At 45.7% G+C, this 21307-nt stretch overlaps 1 protein-coding gene across 1 annotated transcript in view; it reads right to left on the bottom strand.

Moving 5' to 3' along the window:
* PACS1 (phosphofurin acidic cluster sorting protein 1) overlaps nt 1-17169 on the bottom strand; it is a 52354-nt gene extending 35185 nt beyond the window's left edge. The window contains exons 1-6 of the mRNA XM_073658378.1: nt 16919-17169; nt 9038-9125; nt 7055-7144; nt 6071-6196; nt 4457-4601; nt 459-550 (exon numbers count right to left, since the gene is read on the bottom strand). Coding sequence (XP_073514479.1) covers nt 459-550; nt 4457-4601; nt 6071-6196; nt 7055-7144; nt 9038-9125; nt 16919-17100 — 723 coding nt within the window. The 5' untranslated portion in view covers nt 17101-17169. The remainder of the gene's footprint in view (nt 1-458; nt 551-4456; nt 4602-6070; nt 6197-7054; nt 7145-9037; nt 9126-16918) is intronic.
* Between the last annotated feature and the right edge of the window lie 4138 nt (nt 17170-21307).

The raw sequence follows: 21307 nt of genomic DNA, 5'->3' as shown, positions 1-21307 counted from the left end.
TTAAGTGTTGTTTGCCAGAGGGATCAAATACTTATTGTGTGACCAGCGGGGTAAACCCTCCCACAACCTAGCAGCCACCGCGGGGAGCTCGTCACTGATGTCACGCCTCACTTGATGTGACATCAGCAGGGGGTCACGTGATGCCTGTGAGCGGCCAGTGATAGCGCCGCTCACAGGCAGAAACAGCAGCACAAGGCATTTACAAAGATACTTCTTTTCACCATAAAAATACATTGGGGCATTATCAATTATAGTGGACAAACCCTTTAAGGCTCGATAACAAAAAGAAGAAAACACCATCACAAGCCGTTTCTATCGTTGCCGAATATAAAATTACCATCTAATAGAAAGCTATACATACTAACAGGAGGGCGTTTCCATGGAGAAACATTACACTGATACATCGGGCAGAGCTGAAAATGAATATTACAGGGATAGGAAGGAAACACATTGCTTACCTGCCCGTGTAACGGGTCATCGCTACCCTCTTGTTCTGAAGAGAAGCTTTCATCTTCATCTTCGGAATAATTCTCGATATCTGGGGACCGGTCTGAAGAAAACATAAGAGCATACTTCGATATTAATACCAGCCTTTTTGTTAAAAAATTGTTGCTATTTCCAAATATGAAAAAAATAGAAAGAGAAGTCAAGCAGAGAGGGAATGCTATGAGTAAAGCAGCCAGAAGCAGCAGGACACCCCGCTATGTACAGGAGTAGCACAGATTCTACAGCAACAAAATGGTAGGACATTTGTAATGAAGATTATTTACAAAGTTTCTTAAAATGGTTATCCAGATATTAAAGACTGATGGCCCATGCATAGGTTATGTCATCAATCGGAGATCAGTGGAGCCGCACAGCCGCTATCACCTGTAATCTGCGGCTGGATGTAAGATGTACCGGGCCAATTAAATGGGAAATGTGTTAACCCCTTCACGACAAGGTCAGTAATAGTACGTATCTGCGCCCTGAGCCTTATGTATCAGCCACGTACTATTACGCGTGCTACGATCGCGCCCGCACATAAGCGGTGGGGGGGCGATCGCTGCCGGGTGTCAGCTGTGACAATGTGCCAGGAGCGGTCACATTGCTGGCACATTAACCCCTGAAATGCTGCGATCGAAGTCGATCGCTGCATTCCAGGAGCAAGGGGAGGAAAGCATTGATACTTACCTGCTCTCCGGTGTCCCGCGCTGTCTGTGCCGGGTCCCGGATGTTGTCATGACGACATCCGGGTCACCAGGAGGCAAGAAGTTACTCTGGTCATGCGCAGTGCGCGACCAAAGTAACTTCTGCATGCAGCGCTGACAGGCTGCATGGCATAGGGAACTGCTGCTGCATCTCTGTGCTGTATAAGCGATCAGGCTGCAAAAAGTGAAAGTCCCATAGAGGGTCATAGTGTACAAGTAAAAAAAAGTATCAGAAAGTGGAAAAGAAAAACTGTAAAAATATTTTTTTTAAAAATAATCCCCAAAAAATAAAAATATACTGTACCCATAAATAAATATTATGAAAAAAAAAAAAAAACAAACAATAAAAGTACACATATTTAGCATCGTCGCATCCGGAACGACCTGACCTATAAAACTGGCCCACTAGTTAACCCCTTTAGTGAACACAGTAAAAAAAAAAAAATAAAAAACAAAAGCAAAAAAACGATGCTTTATCATCATACCGCCAAACAAAAAATGGAATAAAACGTCATCAAAAAGTCGAGAGTAAAGAAAAATGGTACTGAAAAAAAACAAGCCGCCATACAGCTCCATCAGCCGAAAAATAAAAAAGTTATAGCTCTCAGAATAAAGCGATACAAAAAAAATCTTTTTTCTATAAAATAGTTTTTATTGGGTAAAAGCGCCAAAACATAAAAAAATGATATAAATGTGGTACCGCTGTAAACGTACTGACCCGAAGAATAACGCTGCCTTATCAATTTTACCACACGTTGGAACGGCATAAAAAAAAAAAAAAAAAATTCCTGAATTGTTGGTTTTTGTTATTCTGCCTCCCAAAAATCTGAATAGAAAGCGATCAAAAAATGTTACGTGCCTGAAAATGGCACCAATAAAAATGTCAACTCGTCCCGCAAAAAACAAGCCCTTACATGACTCTGTCGGCCGAAATATGGAAAAATTATAGCTCTAAGATATGGCGATGCAAAAACTAGTCTTTGCAAAAAAAAAGTGTGTTTTAGCGTGTGACAGCTGTCAATCATAAAAACCCAATATGATTCTGGTATCTCTGTAATCGCACCGACCTGAAGAATAAAGTCATCTAATCACTTATAGCACACGAGGAATGGCGTAAAAAAATAAACTCTAGGATTAGGGTTGTGATGGGGTTGGGATTTTTTCAAAAGTAAAAAAAAAGGAGGACGATATGGCGACTAGTGTTGAGCGCAAGTGCTCGCTACTTGAGTTTGCATCGGGTGCTCAGGTATGCACTGAGTATCGCGGGTGCTTGAGTGACATGCTCGAGTCTCCGCCCCATATGCTTCGTGGCCAAAAAACCTTGCGGGGATTGCCTGCCATGCACGAGCGATCCCCGCATGTTTTTTTTGGGTGTCTAACAACCGTGAAACATGCGGGGCGGGGACTCGAGCACCCACGATACTTGGTGTATACCCGAGTACCCGATGCAAACTCAAGTAGCGAGTGACAACTTATTCAATATGATGACCTAATGTTATAAATTTCTGTGTCGTACCTCTGGGTTCAAAATGTTCACAATACCCCTTGATAAAATTCTTGAGGGATGTAGTTTCCAAAATGGGGTCACTTGTGGGGGGTTTCCACTGTTTAGGCACATCAGGGGCTCTCCAAACGCGACATGGCGTCCGCTCTTAATTCCAGCCAATTTTGCGTTCAAAAAGTCACACAATGCTCCTTCCCTTCCGAACTCTGCTGTTCACCCAAACACTGTATTTTCCCCACATATGGGGTATTGGCAAACTCAGGAGAAATTGCACAAAAGTTTTTGGGGTCCATTTTCTCCTCTTACCGTTGTGAAAATAAAAAGGTGCTCACCACACATCTAGATAAGTTCCCTAAGGGGTCTAGTATCCAAAATGGTGTAACTTGTGGGGGGATTTCCACTGTTTAGGCACATCAGGGGCTCTCCAAACGCAACATGGCGTCCGCTAATTATTCAAGCAAATTTTACATTCAAAAAGTCAAATGGCGCTCCTTCCCTTCCGAGCTCTGCCGTGCGCCCAAACAGTGGGTTTTCCCACATATGGGGTATCGGTGTGCTCAGGAGAAATTGCACAACAAATTTTGGGGTACATTTTTTCCTGTTACCCCTGCGAAAATAAAAAAATTGGGGTCTAAAGTGACATTTTTGTGAAAAAGTTAAATGTTCATTTTTTTCTTCCACATTCCAAAAATTCCTGTGAAGCACCTGAAGGGTTAATAAACTTCTTGAATGTGGTTTAGAGCACCTTGAGGGGGTGCAGTTTTTAGGATGGTGTCACTTTTGGGTATTTTCTGTCATAAAGACCCATCAAAGTCACTTCAAATATGATGTGGTCCCTAAAAAAATGGTTTTGTAAATTTTGTTGGAAAAATTAGAAATCGCTGGTCAACTTTTAACCCTTATAACTTCCTAACAAAAAAAATTTTTAGCTCCAAAATTGTGCTGATGTAAAGTAGACATGTGGGAAATGTTATTTATTAACTATTTTGTGTGATATATCGCTCTGATTTAAGGGCATGAAAATTCAAAGTCTGAAGATTGCGAAATTTTCAACATTTTCGCCAAATTTCCGATTTTTTCACAAATAAACGCAAGTGATATTGAAGAAATTTTACCACATTCATGCAGTACAATATGTCATGAAAAAACAGTCTCAGAATCAGGGGGATCCGTTGAAGCGTTTCAGAGTAATTACCTCATAAAATGACAGTGGTCAGAATTGTAAAAATTGGCCTGGTCATTAACGTGCAAACCACCCTCGGGGGTTAAAGGGGTTAAGAAGAAAATCTGATAAATGGGTCCTGGTGTGAACACAATAATACATCTGCTCCACAGTGTGCTGGCAGCAGGCATATAGACACATACACACAAATATAGCATATTTTTGGGCTATAAGATGCAGTTTTTATGTAGATCTAGCACAGCGGTGTGTGCTGATGTAGCAGTTGTGTGCACTGATGTAGCACAGCTGTGTATTGATGTAGCAGAGTGGTGAGTGGTGTGCGTTAATGTAGCACAGCTGTGTGCGTTGATGTAGGCAGAGCTGTGGCAGAGTTGTATGTGTGCATATAGCTGAGCTGAGTGTGCATGTAGCAGAGCTGAGAGTTTACACCAGGGGTGCGTCTTTTATTCAGGAGTCTTATTGTCCGAAAGTTACAGAATGTAACCATAGCCCCTCATCGTTCACCCAATGTGCAGACATAACACGAGCAGCACAAGGCATATAAAACACAAAGCACCGATGCTGAATATGAGGTCGTACCGGATAATTTGGCTTTCGGTCCCTCATGATCAATCGGCTGACTGGAGAGAGAATGGATATTTATCTCGGCCACAGGCAGGGACACATCTTTGGCATGGCTATGAAGAGACAAGACAAGGCCGCTTTCACTGGGAAACTGCAACACCTGAAAGAAGAGCGGAGACTGAGGAGAGAGCGACAAAACGGCTTACCGTGACCAGCAAATATATAGGTGTCTACATATAGGAGTCAGCAGAACATGAACACCACTGACGGGTGAAGTTAAAAGCGTTAATTATCTCAGTCAGTTCTCTGAGATGAAAGCAGAAAACAAGAGCAACAGGATCCAAGCGACTGATGAACGCCACATGGTGATGGCCGCACAAATGGGTCAGGGCATCTACACATTGGCAGGTCTTGTGGGGAGTTCCCTGTGTGCGCAAGGTCCTGTGAGGTGTTCCCAGTATACGGTGGGTCTCGGGGAAGCGTTCCCAGTATACGGCGGGTCTCGGGGAAGCGTTCCCAGTATACGGCGGGTCTCGGGGATGTGTTCCCAGTATACGGCGGGTCTCGGGGATGTGTTCCCAGTATACGGCGGGTCTCGGGGAAGTGTTCCCAGTGAGCGTCAGATATTGTGGGGAGTTCCTGGTATGCATTGGTTAGAAACTATCAAGGGTCCCAAGGACAGCATGGTCATAAGGTGCTTTTTGCTCATTGTTTCCACAGATCTCCTACCCATTGGGCATCTCTGGGATGTGCTGGAAAAACAAGTCTGATGTACTGAGGCCGCAGCTCGCAGACTGCAGGAGAAGGATCTGCTGCTATCGTCTTGGTGCCACAGACCACAGGACATCTTCAGAGGACTAGAGGAGTCCATGCCTTCAAGGACTGGAGTTTCTGTGGCGGCACGAGGGGCACCGTCACCATATCAGGCCGGCGGTTTTCATGTTATGGATGAAGTATATACAGTAAAGAACCTTCAGCCGTATAAAGTAACTAAAGCAGGAGGCTCCGGTAAACACTTTACATTCTCGGAGGCGGCAGAACACAGCGGAGGAACCTCCAGATATGTTTGTAACTAAGGAATTCAGATTTTACTGAAAATATACTAGATTTATATAAAAAAATCTCTTTAAACTAATTAACAGATTTTCCCCCCAAATTTCCACTATTTTGGTCACTTACAAGACAGAATTATAGGGTATTCCCATCTCCATGATCCTATCACAATAGGTAGTAAGTGTAATAATAGTAATATTAGAAAGTACCTGCAATTAGAAATGTAGCATTCACTATGTCACTTACCCCATGTGCAGGGCATTGCAGTAGCTTAGGTATCCATGGTTACGACCACTAATATAGTGACAGTTAGTTGCTAATGGTCGTAAGCACAGAAACCTAAGCTACTGCAATGCCCTGCACACGGGGTAAGTGACATAGCGAATCAGAAGAACTATACTACATTTCTAATTATTATTCTTCTACCTACTACATATTTGGATAGTATCTTGGAGATAGGAATTCCCCTTTAACGGGTCTAAATTTTGGGAAAATTTATACACAACATCAGTATCCCAAACCTTCCCTCACAGACAAGAAAATTATTTACTACCGTGAGACCCCTATGGTTCTTACCTCCGCCATATTTATGACCCCCACAGCCAGGCTTTTATATCCCAGGATGGTACGGTTTTTGTATCGCTTTCGTCGCTGCAGCATGATTTGTAGGCGGTTTGCATTTCTCTTTAGAAAGTGAGGATACTAAAAAGAAAAGCAACAGCGGACATGGTTATCTGTAAACACCGAGATGATGAGGGGCTTCGAAGATCCCACCAATAGGTACAGCACAATATTTTCCCTACTATATACCTTTTACTGGAACAGCACAGACTATTACCATTTCACACCTCCTTTTTGCAACTATACCAACATACACTGACCCGACGGTCCTCGCAGCCCCCGTCAGGCTAATCTAGCCATATGGACGCACGTAGTGTGCACACAAATGCTAATGGGGAATTCTGGGGGCCAATCTCGGCCCACATAGACAACATATAAATCAATCGGCGCTCGTTTACTGCCTTATTCACACAGGCCAACAAGTACTGATGGGAACAGAACAATATGGATGATTCAATGATTTTTATGCCGAAGACATAAATAATCCAAACACCTTATGAAGAAGCTTTTTCCTTGCTCATCAGACGATCCCCAGAATGTTTACAGGGGTTGATAACTGAGAAGGAACATTCTTATAGACGCTCGTTCGCCAATTCTGGGCCCATCTAAATGCACCCTAAAGGGGTTGTCATCACCTAGACTTGTTGATTGGTGGGAGTCCAACAGCGGGGAACCTCAGAATGAAGCGTGCAGACCGCATGCATGCCCGAGCGTGCGCACAGAGCGCATGCATGCCCGAGCGCCGATCCATTTAGGGGGCTGCAGAGCGCTGTACTCAGCCTTTTCCAGCAGCCCCATAAAGAAACTGTCGAGCCCCAACTGGTAACACTCAGATGTCAATTTGTTCATAGGCTTCCAGGAGGAATATCAGAGGAGCAGTACCCTTCAGAGATCTAGGGAAAAGCTTTTTCCAAGTCTGCAATAAACTCTGAAACTCACCTGCAGCGAGAACGTGAGCTGTAGTTCTGTCTCGGACACCCCACTAGTTGGGAGAGAGATTTCATTTGAGCGTAAAATTCGTTTTGATCCCTAAATACATAAAAAAAAAAAAAGATCAATTACTATAAATAAAATCAAATTATGGCTCCAAAGCATTATTCTACATGTTACAATATATCAATCCTGTGATGCCGTCCATCGTGCCTCAGGGGTTTAAGGAAGGCTGCTGTCTCCCCTCCCCTCCCAAAAAAAAAAAAAAAAAAAAAAACACATAAAACTAAGAACAATTATACAATACATCATTTGTACCCCAAATTAACAGCCCTTATACAAAAAAAAATATTGCACCATCACGAAGGTCTAAAGTAAAGGGACTGCTGCACTAAGAGGGTAACTAACAGTAAAAACGTGATATAAAATAACATTTAAATCAATTATTTTTACAAATTTTGATAAAAAAAGAAACATTATTAACCCCTTTTTTCATTCTTTTATCCCCACATTATTCTGTGAGTCAGAACTTTTTATTTTCCACCAACAAAGGTTATTTTTCAACAGCATCATTGTGGGGATCATATAAAACATTGATTGTTGCATCTAAAAGGGTTAAATGTGTAAGATCTGCGTTGCAGCGGTGTCAGCTCCAATATCCAGCGGTGACAGCTCAGCCCCTCTGCAGAAAGCTCCTGAGCCCCCTCCATCCCTGAGCTGAGAAGTAGTTCTATAATATTTATGTATGTATATCTATATATACACATACAGTACTGTGCAAAAGTTTTAGGCAGGTGTGGAAAAAATGCTGCAAAGTAAAACTGCTGTAAAAATAGTGATAATAGTTTCTTCTTATCAATTAACAAAATGCAAAGTGAGCGAACAAAAGAGAAATCTAAATCGAATTAATATTTGGTGACCGCCTTTGCCTTCATCAATTCTTCTTTGTAGACTTGGAACAGTTTTTGAAGGATCTCAGCAGGAGATTGTTCCAAACATCTTGGAGAACCAACCACAGATCTCCGATGGCTGTCGCTGGTACGAATCCTTCTGTCTCTTCATATAACCCCAGACAGATGGATGATGTGAGATCAGGGCTCTGTGGGGGCCAGATCATAACCTCCACGACTTCTTACCCTTCTTATTGACATTGGATGGACGTTTGGGGTCGTTTTTCTGCTACAAAATAAATCTGGAGCCAATCAGACGCCTCTCTGATGATATCACATGATGGATAAGTATCTGCCTGTATTTCTCAGCATTGATGACATAATTAATCCTGACCAAATCCCCAACTAAATTTGCCAAAATGCAGCCCCAAACTGCAGACCCTCTACCTTCTTCACTGATACCTGTAGACCCTCATTATTGCCCCGCTTTCCAGACCGGAGGTGAACAAACTGCCTTCTGTTACAGCCGAATATTTCACATTTGTGACTCGTCAGTCCAGATCACCTGCTCCTGTTTTCTGCACCCTAGTTCTTATGTTTTTCTGCATAGTTGAGCCATTTGGCCTGGTTACCATGTGGAAGATTTGGGCTTTTTGGCTGCAATTCTTCTATGAAGACCTCTTCTGGCCGGACGTCTCTGAATAGGAGATGGATGTAGCTGGGTCCCTCGAGCTGCTGCCAGTTCTGAGCTGATGGCACTGCTGAACATCTTCCCATTTTGAAGGATATAGAAGGCCTCCCCCCACACACACACAAATCAAACCAATGTCGGCAGAACCCGTCAACATCGGAGGGATCGGCCGACAGTCTAATGTGTATGGGGGACTCTTGACAGATGATGATGGTGAAGAGAAGGTTCTGGCGACATCTGATTTCCAAAGCACAATACTTTTGTTAGTAGGTCATAGAGAACATAGGAGCTCGGCCGGCTGAGTGCTCCTGTGTATGAGGAGGTTGGGGGACATAACTTAGGGCATAATAAGCACTTAACGACAACTGGGGGCTTAACGTGCGCACATCATAGATGAGGAGCCGGTGTTACCTGCAGCTTCACAGCTATAACAACTGAGGGTAAATCTTTATCCAGATCTTTCAGCATGACCAGCTTCCGCAGCGTCAGAGAGAAGAGCCTGGGAAGAAGACAGATCCTCAGGCAGTGATCGTCAGCAAACAAAAAAACAGACATCGGATGAGCAATGTAGGGTGACGTGGCTGGGGGGGGGACCACCATGTGAGCACAAACTTTGCCATGTACAGTACAGACCAAAAGTTTGGACACACCTTCTCATTTAAAGATTTTTCTGTATTTTCATGACTATGAAAATTGCACATTCACACTGAAGGCATCAAAACTATGAATTAACACATGTGGAATTATATACTTAACAAAAAAGTGTGAAACAACTGAAAATATGTCTTATATTCTAGGTTCTTCAAAGTAGCCACCTTTTGCTTTGATGACTGCTTTGCACACTCTTGGCATTCACTTGATGAGCTTCAAGAGGTAGTCACCGCAAATGGTTTTCACTTCACAGGTGTGCCCTGTCAGGTTTAATAAGTGGGATTTCTTGCCTTATAAATGGGGTTGGGACCATCAGTTGTGTTGTGCAGAAGTCAGGTAGATACACAGCTGATAGTCCTACTGAATAGACTGTTAGAATTTGTATTATGGCAAGAAAAAAGCAGCTACGTAAAGAAAAACGAGTGGCCATCATTACTTTAAGAAATGAAGGTCAGTCAGTGCGAAAAATTGGGAGAATTTTGAAAGTGTCCCCAAGTGCAGTTGCAAAAACCATCAAGCGCTACAAAGAAACTGGCTCACATGAGGACCGCCCCAGGAAAGGAAGACCAAGAGTCACCTCTGCTTCTGAGGATAAGTTTATCCGAGTCACCAGCCTCAGAAATCGCAGGTTAACAGCAGCTCAGATTAGAGACCAGGTCAATGCCACACAGAGTTCTAGCAGCAGACACATCTCTACAACAACTATTAAGAGGAGACTTTGTGCAGCAGGCCTTCATGGTAAAATAGCTGCTAGGAAACCACTGCTAAGGACAGGCAACAAGCAGCAGAGACTTGTTTGGGCTAAAGAACACAAGGAATGGACATTAGACCAGTGGAAATCTGTGCTTTGGTCTGATGAGTCCAAATTTGAGATCTTTGGTTCCAACCACCGTGTCTTTGTGCGACGCAGAAAAGGTGAACGGATGAACTCTACATGCCTGGTTCCCACCGTGAAGCATGGAGGAGGAGGTGTGATGGTGTGGGGGTGCTTTGCTGGTGACACTGTTGAGGATTTATTCAAGATTGAAGGCATACTGAACCAGCATGGCTACCACAGCATCTTGCAGCGGCATGCTATTCCATCCGGTTTGCGTTTAGTTGGACCATCATTTATTTTTCAACAGGACAATGACCCCAAACACACCTCCAGGCTGTGTAAGGGCTATTTGACCAAGAAGGAGAGTGATGGGGTGCTACGCCAGATGACCTGGCCTCCACAGTCACCAGACCTGAACCCAATCGAGATGGTTTGGGGTGAGCTGGACCGCAGAGTGAAGGCAAAAGGGCCAACAAGTGCTAAGCATCTCTGGGAACTCCTTCAAGATTGTTGGAAGACCATTTCTGGTGACTACCTCTTGAAGCTCATCAAGAGAATGCCAAGAGCGTGCAAAGCAGTCATCAAAGCAAAAGGTGGCTACTTTGAAGAACCTAGAATATAAGACATATTTTCAGTTGTTTCACACTTTTTTGTTAAGTATATAATTCCACATGTGTTAATTCATAGTTTTGATGCCTTCAGTGTGAATGTACAATTTTCAAAGTCATGAAAATACAGAAAAATCTTTAAATGAGAAGGTGTGTCCAAACTTTTGGTCTGTACTGTACATTGTGAGCTGATACAGTCCACGACAAGCTCTTAAGGGCCATAAACCAAGTTATTATTTTTATTAGATTTATACATGTATTTTCAATGGTGAGAGTGAAGGAAGCGGCTACCGGACCCCTCGGGGATGGGACGAGTGGAGGAAGCGGCTGCCGGAACCCTCGGGGATGGGACGAGTAGAGGAAGCGGCTGCTGGAACCCTCGGGGATGGGACGAGTGGAGGAAGCGGCTGCCGGAACCCTCGGGGATGGGACGAGTGGAGGAAGCGGCTGCCGGAACCCTCGGGGATGGGACGAGTGGAGGAAGCGGCTGCCGGAACCCTCGGGGATGGGACGAGTGGAGGAAGCGGCTGCCGGAACCCTCGGGGATGGGACGAGTGGAGGAAGCGGCTGCCGGAACCCTCGGGGATGGGACGAGTGGAGGAAGCGGCTGCCGGACCCCTCGGGGATGGGACGAGTGGAGGAAGTGGCTGCCGGACCCCTCGGGGATGGGACGAGTGGAGGAAGCGGCTGCTGGAACCCTCGGGGATGGGACAAGCGGAGGAAGTGGCTGGCGGACCGCTCTGGGGTAGGACGAGGGGGGAAGCGGCTGCCTGACCCCTCCAAGGGTGGCTCATGTCCCAGGACAAAAAGTTTTGACCATTAACTTCAAACTGTTCGATCCTTACCTCCTCCGACATCATGTGTCAGGTGAGAGGGACGAGGCTTCATACATTACATCGGTGAGGTTCGGCTGACTTTAATGTATAGGGAGGATCTAATATACTAAAGGGGTTGTCCAGGACTATTTTTTTTTTCTTTTTACTATGGGCTTAAAGATAACTAACAGGCAGGTAGTTACTAACAGAGGCGACTACTGTGTTTCACCGAAAATAAGGTCTTATATTATTTTTTTGCTCTGAAAGATGGCTTAGGGGTTAATTTAAGTGGATGTCTTATTTTTTCCCCATAAGCAATCCACAATTATTATTGAAAAAGAAATCAACATTTATTCAAATCCAATGTCTTAACACACACATTGCACAGATGGTACATACCAGCCTGTCTCCTCTTCAGTGCCTCTAGATTCCCGCAGTTAAAGGACCTTTGGTGACATCATGGTCACATTACTGTGACGTCACCAAAGGTCCTAAGCAGTCTTAACCTCGGAATGGAAACGCTGGGGGTTAGGTCTTATTTCCGGGGAAACACTGTACCTGCCAGTCTACCCGCCACCAGCTCAAAGTGGTCACCAACTGCTTCTGCCAGCGATTCAACTGCTCCGCGTCAACAGAGCAGCTCTTCTTCTGGGCTGCTCTGTCCATGGGATGTGACAGCTGACGTCATGCTGAGTGACAGCCAGCTCCCCGCAGTTAGGCAGCAGGGAGCCAGCTGTCAATCAGCAGTCATGTCCCATCCACAGAGCAGAGCAAAAGAGAAGCCGCTGCTCTGTCGACGTGATGTCAGCAGAAGCCACTAAATCACCATCAGGAGTGGTCGGTGACCGCAGAGATCGGCGTCAGGCACAACAGACAGGTAGTTAGCAACTACCAGCCTTATAGTGCTTAGGCCCATCGTAAAAAAAAATAAATGGTCCTGGATAACCCCTTTTAAGTATGATATCTGCGGGTAATTCAATATGAAGTGCAAAGAGCAAAATAAACCAATGAGAGAAATAAGAAGCAGAGAAAATAAAGGACAGGCTAAGAAGCTTCAAAAAGCCTCTAGGCACAGAGGACTACAACTGTGGAGGATGATAGGAGTAGTCTATCCTGGATGAAGAAAAACCCTACACAGCAGAGGACGGACCGGAGATAGTCACCAGTGTAGGGAAGACATCAGCAGAGTAAATGTGGAGGGGAACACGACTCAAAAACAGGAAGACCACAACATCAAAGACTGTTCAAGAACAGGCTCCACTCAGACGCCATTTTATTTCATGCTGGGGGCAATGGCGGTCACCGCAGCGCACACAGTATTGCGGCTTCCATAATAGACACAATGAGCAGAGCCTTAAAGGGGCTTTCTGGGCTGAGAAGAAAAATCTACATTCTCTCTATGTAACTGCAGGCTGCTGAAGAGCGACACTGAGAAATGCATCCACCGTCACTGATCCCCATATCTGCAGCCGTCACACGACAACTCCTCTCATCCATCTTCCTCAATGCTCTAGTCAGAGCAGCGCAGGAGAATCTAACCGCTGCGTGACTGATGGTATGGAAACCGCCTACATGCAGTGTCACTTGTGCTGTGAAGAAAGGGGAGTCGTGACAGTCGCACATAGACTAACTGCAGACTATTTTTTTCAGACCGAAAACCCCTTTAAGACTATGTGCCCACGATGCAGAAATGCTCTGGATTTTTCCTGAGCGTTTCCCTGGCAGAAAAAAACGCATGCGGATTGTACATGTGTTTTTCCTGCCAGGGACATGCGGATGTGAAGCGTTCTTCACATGCATTTCCGCATGCTGGTTGACAAGCGCTTTCCAAACGATTTTAGCATCACTTGGAAAGTGCTTGACAACTTGGTCACACTATATAAATCCATGCAACCGGCATGGATTTATATAGTGTGACCAAGTTGGTTGAAAAAAAAGAAGATAAAAATGGTAAAACATTATACTTACCTTCCGATGGCCCCCGGTCTCCTTCTCCGGTCTCCCCGGTAGCTCGTGGTGGTGTAAAAGGACCTTCCATGACGTCACTTAGTCATGTGACAGGTCACTCGACCACCGACGTCAGCGGTCACGTTACCCGACACATGACTAAATGATGTCATGGAAGGTCCTTTTAGACCATCGCGAGCTGCCGGGGAGCCAGGACGCATCGCTATGGAGACCGGGGGCCATCAGAAGGGGAATATAATGTATTTTTTTATTTTAAATTCTTTTTTTTTTATTTTTTTTTTTTTTTACAGGTACTATGGTACCTGGGTCTGGATGAGAGTCTCCTCTTCTCCAGACCCGGGTACCATCTGCACATTGAATCGCTTAATATCCGCAAGTGCAAATGTAGTCATGCGGATATTAAGTGATTCAATGCAAGTCAATGGCGGTGAAAACGCAAAATAATTGGTAGTGCTGCGGATTTTTCCACAATGATAATCCGCAGCGGAAATTTCCGCAGCATGTGCACAGCACATGAGGATTATCATTGGGGAACATGGCAGGCCTTCTACCAAGCGTTTAAGCGTTTCTGCGGCGGAATTGCTGCTGCGGAAACGCATTGTGGGCACACAGCCTAAGAGCTGCACCCTTTGTAACGGCATCTCTCAGACAGGAAAGTCACAGATCCATTTAGACTAGAATGATGGAAAGAAACGAGTACAAAGAAAGCCATAATCATAATCCAAAGACAGTCATGGCCAAAAGTGTTGGCACCATTGAAACTGTTTCAGAAAATTAAGTATTTCTCCCAGAAAATTATTGCAATTACACATGTTTATTTCCTTTGTGTGTATTGGAACAACACAAAAAAAAAAGAGAGAAAAAAAAGGCAAATTGGACACAAAATCCCAAAAATGGGCCGGGCAAAATTGTTGGCACCCTCAACTTAATATTTGGTTGCACACCCTTTGGAATAAATAACTGCAATCAATCGCTTTCTATAACCATCCACAAACTACTTACACCTCTTAACTGGAATTTTAGGCCGCTCTTGTAACCTTGAGATAGTTTCTATTTTTCAATAATTTTGGTTTTCATGTCCTCAGACAGTTCTCTTCTCCTCTTTCTGTTCTCCATGCTTACACACAATGCAAAGATTGAGTCAACTTCTCCCCTTTTTACGTGGTTTCAGCCAGGTGTGATTTTCATATTGCCCACACCTGTAACTTGCCACAGGTTAATTTGAGCGAGCATCACACGCTTGTTTACCCACAAGTTTGGAAAGGTGCCAACAATTTTGTCCGGCCCATTTTTGGAGTTGTGTGTGAAATGATGTCTAATTTGCCTTTTTTCCCCCTGTTTTTTTGCTTTGTTCCAATACACACAAAGGAAACAAACATGTGTACCACAAAACGTGTAATTGCAATAAATGAGCAATACTTCATTTTCTGGAACAATTTCAAGGGTGCAAACACTTTCGGCCATGATTGTATATAAAATTCATCTATCGAGCATGGCGCCAATATAGCGGGTCCCTTGTATTTACTGATGATGTCAATGCTGACATCATGATAGATTCTGAGGTGTGGACATCTATACTCCTAAACAATGAAGCAGCAACATAGAAAAGGAAAAGTCGTGGAATTATGAAAATCGCTGGATGGACAGACATGTTACAGATCTGCAAATGATGAAAAAGTGGAAACATTTTCGAATCATCTGGGTTTATTCAGTATGGAGTATGAGCCACGTGCAGAAATCCCCGCACTTACAGTCTCGTCTGCAATCTGTGAGGTTATTAATGGTCGTCTGAGGACGGTTCTGCCGCTGAATGACCTTGGGCAAATCATCAAGATCCGCTGCTGGCAGCTGTCTGTGTAATCACTGACTAAGGCTCACCGAGATGATTCTATATGGGGGGCCGGGAAGATCAATGATGTCCACAGGAGCATGGTCGGCGTTAAGGCTGAGTTCAGACGTCCACGGTGCGTGCACTGACCACGGGTCTCCTGATCTGAACCGTACTGTCTCATGGATATATACGAGGACGTCAAGTTCGGGTCAGGAGATCTGTGGCGAGTCTGTGCATCATGATCAATCCTCGGACCGTGATACACGAATGTCTGAATTCGACCTAAGGGTGAGTTCACTGGGGGGTTTTTTAGGATGAGTTTGAAGCCCCAAAATCCACATGAAATACTTTTCGAATACTATCTAAATTCATTTAATTGGATATTTAGCCAAAAACTAGACCTTCATCTGCACACCACTTTTTTGGGGTTCTTACCCCTCATCAGTACAGATCCGGGTACTGGTTGGCTGATTGACAGGCCAGTAATAAGGTCTGGAAGTGCTTGTGGAGACTGTCAGCTGCCATAAAGCGTCTTAAAAGGGTTTTCCAATGCACCGATAATCATGACCGGTCATCAATATCAGATCAGTGGGGGTCCTACACCTGAAGCTGATCAGCTAATATCAAGCTCAGATGTAAACAGTGAATGCAGCGCCACTCGCTGTGTAGTGGCCACTGCCAGGTACTGCAGATTATCTCCTTTTCTTTAGAAACGCGCTGATCTGCAGTGCCTGGAAGCAGTGGCGTTCTGCTCTGTACCCCCATTAAAGCTGATAAGTGGGGGCCCTGAGTGTAAGACCTCCACCAATTTGATATTGATGACCTGTCCCAAGAGTCGGACACCAATATCAGTGTCGAGGACAACCCCTTTAAACACCAGCAGGCAATTCTCCCTTAAAGGTAGGTTCCACACAAGTCATCGTCCGACCCTCTAACAAGCCTTATGCCACCACGACTTAGGATACTTAAAGGGGGTCTTTCACTCAAAATTTTAACTTCAAACTCAGTACCTTCTCTGATTGCTGCTGCTCCACTGATTCAGGATCCGTTTTCCTTTTTCTTCTGGGCCCCTCGGTTCCAAAGTTATGGTCCCCTGGTCATAAAGATGCAAATTTGGGCGGATACCAGAGCTTCACTGTGGGAGAGGCCTTGTTGTGATTGGCTGGACAAAGCCGACGCCCACAGACACGGTTGGTTGGAGAGAAAATTTGCATGTTTATTTCCGAGGGGCATAACTCTGGAACAGAGGGGCGCAGAAGAAAAAGGAAAACTGTTACGGAATCAGCTGAGCGGCAGCAACTGGAGGGGGGACTCAGGATCAAATTAAAGAGTCCAGTGGACGCCCCTCTAACACCGGGACCACCCACTCGGCCCATGCATAGACGACGCTTTATGGTAATGCTGCTTTTCAGGAGGCCTCAGCAGTCGCCTAGGAGACCGGCCCACACCTCTGGGGTCAGGGAGGTCTCCGCCTTTTCTCAGATCTCTACCTGACACTGACAACAGGACAAAGATGCAGGAAGGTGGCGCTCTACTATTACACACTACCGCACGTATACCGCAGGTGTGAATGACATCACAGGTTACGCGCTGACGTCATACCTGGGCACGCAGGCCGCGCTGCCTCGGTCTGTCTCCCAGGTGGCGTACAAGTTCATGCGGACCGGACCTCCAGCAGTCGGGGCAGGACCAGTAACGGTTAAATCTCCACCGAGCGTGGAGCCCCCTGGCGGCGCCATGATTGTGGCCCCCAAGGGCCCCGTTGTGACAGAGCGCTCGGACATGGCGCAGGGAGCAGACAGCAAAGACTGAGGCGACGACCAATCGCAGGGTGACAAGCAGACCACGTGACAGGGCGGGGTGCGTGTTGACCGTCACGGGGTCTCGGGCGAACCAATCAGCGAGAAGAAGCAATGTTTACGGGCGAGGCTTCCTTCCTTGACGTCATCGCTCCTCTGGCCAATGCGCGTGCAGTGTTACAGCTTTGACGCTTTTCGGCTGTCGTGCTCCTTGAAGGGGAGACGGGCGACCCCTCCATTGCTGACCCCGCACAGTTATGGAGCTGTAATAATAGGTGTGTGCACTGCACCACCAGGGGGCGACACACGAGGGTCCTGGCTCTCCAGAAGCGGCCCTGTATTACTCAGCCTTCCGTTCTCCATGCTTTACACTGCAGTTACATCTCTCAGCTCTGGGTGGCATATTAGCTTTGAGGGGGTGTCATACTGGGGAGATATGGGGGCCACCAGTAGCATGGATTCTGGACGCCCACCCTAGGGTTTTTCCCACCTTCATAGACGGATATTTCCGGATCGCGCCTGTAACTATAAGCACTTCTGCAATTTCATTTCAGCTGTTCTTGAGATATCAACACTTTAATTTTGTTTATAATCTGTTGCCGTGGAGACCGACCACCTCTGCTACCCAGCGGAACATGCAGAGCGCGTACAAGCTGTTTCCTGTTGAGCGCCGTTGTGAAGCCGGCCTGGATCGCTGGACCTCGCTGTCGCCTCCTAATCCCTGCTTCACTGCAGCGGGGGTCGGTCTCCAAAGCAACGAGCTGTAAACAAAAGTGTTAATATCTCAAGAACGGCTGCAAATTTCAATAAGCGGTAAATTGCAAATGTGCCTGTTTTTACAATATCCATCTATGAAGGATGGGATTAACTCTTTAAACTGCAGTTGAAGCGCTGCTAAGCCGCTCAAAACGCAGAGGCTCCATATCTCGCTTTGTGAGGTTCCTGTTACTTGTGTTTGCTCCATATTCAAGAAAGTAGAGTTTCTGCACCCTCCTTGTGGCTGGACCAGAGATGCGCTTTAGGCCACGGCCCCACTATCAGTATTTGGTCAGTATTCGGTCAGTATTTTTTCTCAGGAGTGGGAGCCAAAACCAAGTGAGGAACAATCAGAGAAAAAGTATAATAGAAACAAGTCACCAATTCTGCAATTATCACCCACTCCTGGTTTTGGCTCCCACTCCTGAGAAAAAATACTGACCGAATACTGACCAAATACTGATAGTGGGGCCGTGGCCTTAAGGGACTGTGAGCACAGAATGACTGTTCCCGAATCCTGGTATCAAGCTGATCATGAGGGTGTCAGACCCCACCAAATGTTAATGACTAATCCTAAGGAAATATGAATCGGACCGAGGTTTGAACGCAGTGCACGGACTGGCCGGCGGTTCTCCCAACCCGAGCGTGACAGCTGCATAGAAACACATGCAACTATCAGGTGGGGAGAGCTGCCGGCCAGTCCGTTCACTGTGTTCCGACTTCAGGCCAATTCATACGACAGTCTGCCTGCGCCGTAAAGCTAGTCTGTTAATATTAGTCCTGGACAACTCCTTTAAGTACAGCAAGAAGCTGCAAGATTATTGATGGGGAAGGGGCCCCTGTGGTGTCAAGAATGCAGGGGCCCGGGGAGGATGAAAAGTGAGTAATCAGCTACTGCTTCTCAGCCAGCGGTGTATATGTAGAGTAATACATTATGCAGTTAAATAGATGAGCTTTTTAATTGTATACGTCTGGGATACGACCTATTTCTACCAAATCTTCACAATGCACTGCCACTTTACCGCTGAGGAAGCTCCATTGTGTGGTGAAACAAGTGGGGTCTTTGACTCTCCCCCCCCCCCCTCTTAGTCTACATTGTGGGCTGTATGAATGTCTTATGTTTGATGAGGTAATTATTGATACAATCTTTTTCAACATTCTATTGGGGTCTATATTGTTACACCTTGGGTGTGTCTTACACTTAACCAATTAGTGACCAATAAGTCTTTTTACTGAGAGACTAGCATCCCCGGCCGGGTGACAATCCTGTAGCTGTCGGCTGTACACTATAGCTGACAACTTGCTGCATCTGCCACGACAGTGTTGGCACCAACTCTGTCCATTTAACCCCTTAAATGCTGCTGTCACTGGTGACTACGGCATCTAGATGGTTAATAGAGTGCGAAGGCTCCCTCTTTAACCCCATTGGCACCCTGAGATCTTGATTGTGTGGTCCTGGTGTTTGCCATGGCAGGTAACAGCCAAATAACGGCTATAGTGGCCTGTTCAGAAGTTATCAAAACTTAGGTGGTAAAAATAAACTTTTTCATTCTTGTCATGCCACTTTGCATTAATTCCTGAAAAGAACCAGAAGGGTTAATGAACTACTTGAAAGCAGTTTTAAATACAGTGAGGGGTGCAGTTTTTAAAATGGTATGACTTTTGGGTAGTTTCCAACATATAGGACCCCCAAGGTCACTTCAAAACTGAACAGGTCCCGAAAAAAATAAGTTTTGTAAAGTTACTTGAAAAAAATGCAAAAATTGCTGCTACATTTTTAAACCTTCTAAAATGCTAACAAAATAAAAACATTTTACAATGGCGCTGATGTAAAGCTGACATGAGGGAAAGGTTATTAATGTTTTTGTGTGGTATGAGTATTGGGATTAAAGGGATAGTCAAAGTTTGAAAATTGCAATTTTTTTCTTCATTTTTTTTTTATAAATAAACGCAAAACGTATCAAGCTAAATTTACCATTATCATAAAGTATAAGGTGTCATGAAAAAACGGATTAAAAAACAATGGGGTATATTGAAGCGTTCCAGAGTTACCACCACATAAAGGGACACTGGTCAGATTTAAAAAAAAATTGGCCCGTCACTAATTATATCAAGAGAATTTGAATTTTCTCAGCAGTGCCGTGAGCGACCCTCGCTTATTAGATTTAATTCCTGGCAATATTTTTTGCTATTGTTGGGAGTCAGTTTCTTTTTACCTTGTTTATCATGACATGGTGAATGTGCTTTGCTGCAGAAGGTATTCCCCCATCCTTATTGGTTTTTAAAGGGAACCTATCATGTCATTTTTAGCTATTTAACTGCCCCCAGTATGTGGTTAGTGATGCAATCTGTGTCACTAATGTGGTTTTCTCAAAGAAAATGTTTAAAAAACACTTTGTATCATTAGGGGATTCCCTCACATACCTTCTCTTTCAGTCACAAGAGTGGCGCTTTACATCGTTTCAGTCACGGATCAGTCAGTGTCCTGTTATGCACACCCACAGCATTGAGATTGCTCCCCAGGCGTGCGCGCTGCCCTGTCCCAGCCGCTCGCCGGGCGTGCGCGCTGCCCCGTCCCAGCCGCTCCCCAGGCATTAGCGCTGCCCAGTACCAGCCGCTCACCGGGCATGCGCGCTGCCCAGTCCCAGCCGCTCCCCAGGCATTAGCGCTGCCCAGTACCAGCCGCTCGCCGGGCGTGCGCGCTGCCCAGTACCAGCCGTTCGCCGGGCGTGCGCACTGCCCAGTACCAGCCGTTCGCCGGGCGTGCGCGCTGCCCAGTACCAGCCGCTCGCCGGGCGTGCGCGCTGCCCAGTACCAGCCGCTCGCCGGGCGTGCGCGCTGCCCAGTCACAGCCGTTCCCCAGGCATTAGCGCTGCCCAGTACCAGCCGCTCGCCGGGCATGCGCGCTGCCCAGTCCCAGCCGCTCGCCGGGCATGCGCGCTGCCCAGTCCCAGCCGCTCGCCGGGCATGCGCGCTGCCCAGTCCCAGCCGCTCCCCAGGCGTGCGCGCTGCCCAGTCCCAGCTGCTCCCCGGGCATGCGCACCGACTCTGGGTATACAGACCCAGCTTCACGTCAAATGTGTGCATGCTCTGTAGCCGTCACACGTTATATAGCCACCGACTCACAGCGGCTCCGCGTGGGATTTGCTCTTCTTTGTGAAAACCACGTTAGTGACAAACACATCACATCACTAACGCCGCACTGGGGTCAGCTGGGTCACTTTTTTTTTTTTACTTTTTAAATTCACTCTTGTGTTTGGTATCAATAAAGTATCTTTTCATTTCTTGGATATTTCTGCATTTATTGTATTTTAGATATTTGGTCCCTTTTCCTTTGAATTTAGTATATCATTTGCTGTACTCAGCATTGGGGGTGGGGTGCCCAGTAAGATTTGCCATTAGTGTACAGCACGGTGATCTATGATGGGAGGGGGAT

The sequence above is a fragment of the Phyllobates terribilis genome, unplaced genomic scaffold (genome assembly GCF_046119375.1).
Source record: "Phyllobates terribilis strain yellow unplaced genomic scaffold, ASM4611937v1 Scaffold_13__5_contigs__length_258822181, whole genome shotgun sequence".
NCBI classification, from domain to species: Eukaryota; Metazoa; Chordata; class Amphibia; order Anura; family Dendrobatidae; genus Phyllobates; species Phyllobates terribilis.
Note: the sequence above shows the minus strand (reverse complement) of the source record. Positions and strands in the feature narration are given on the sequence as shown.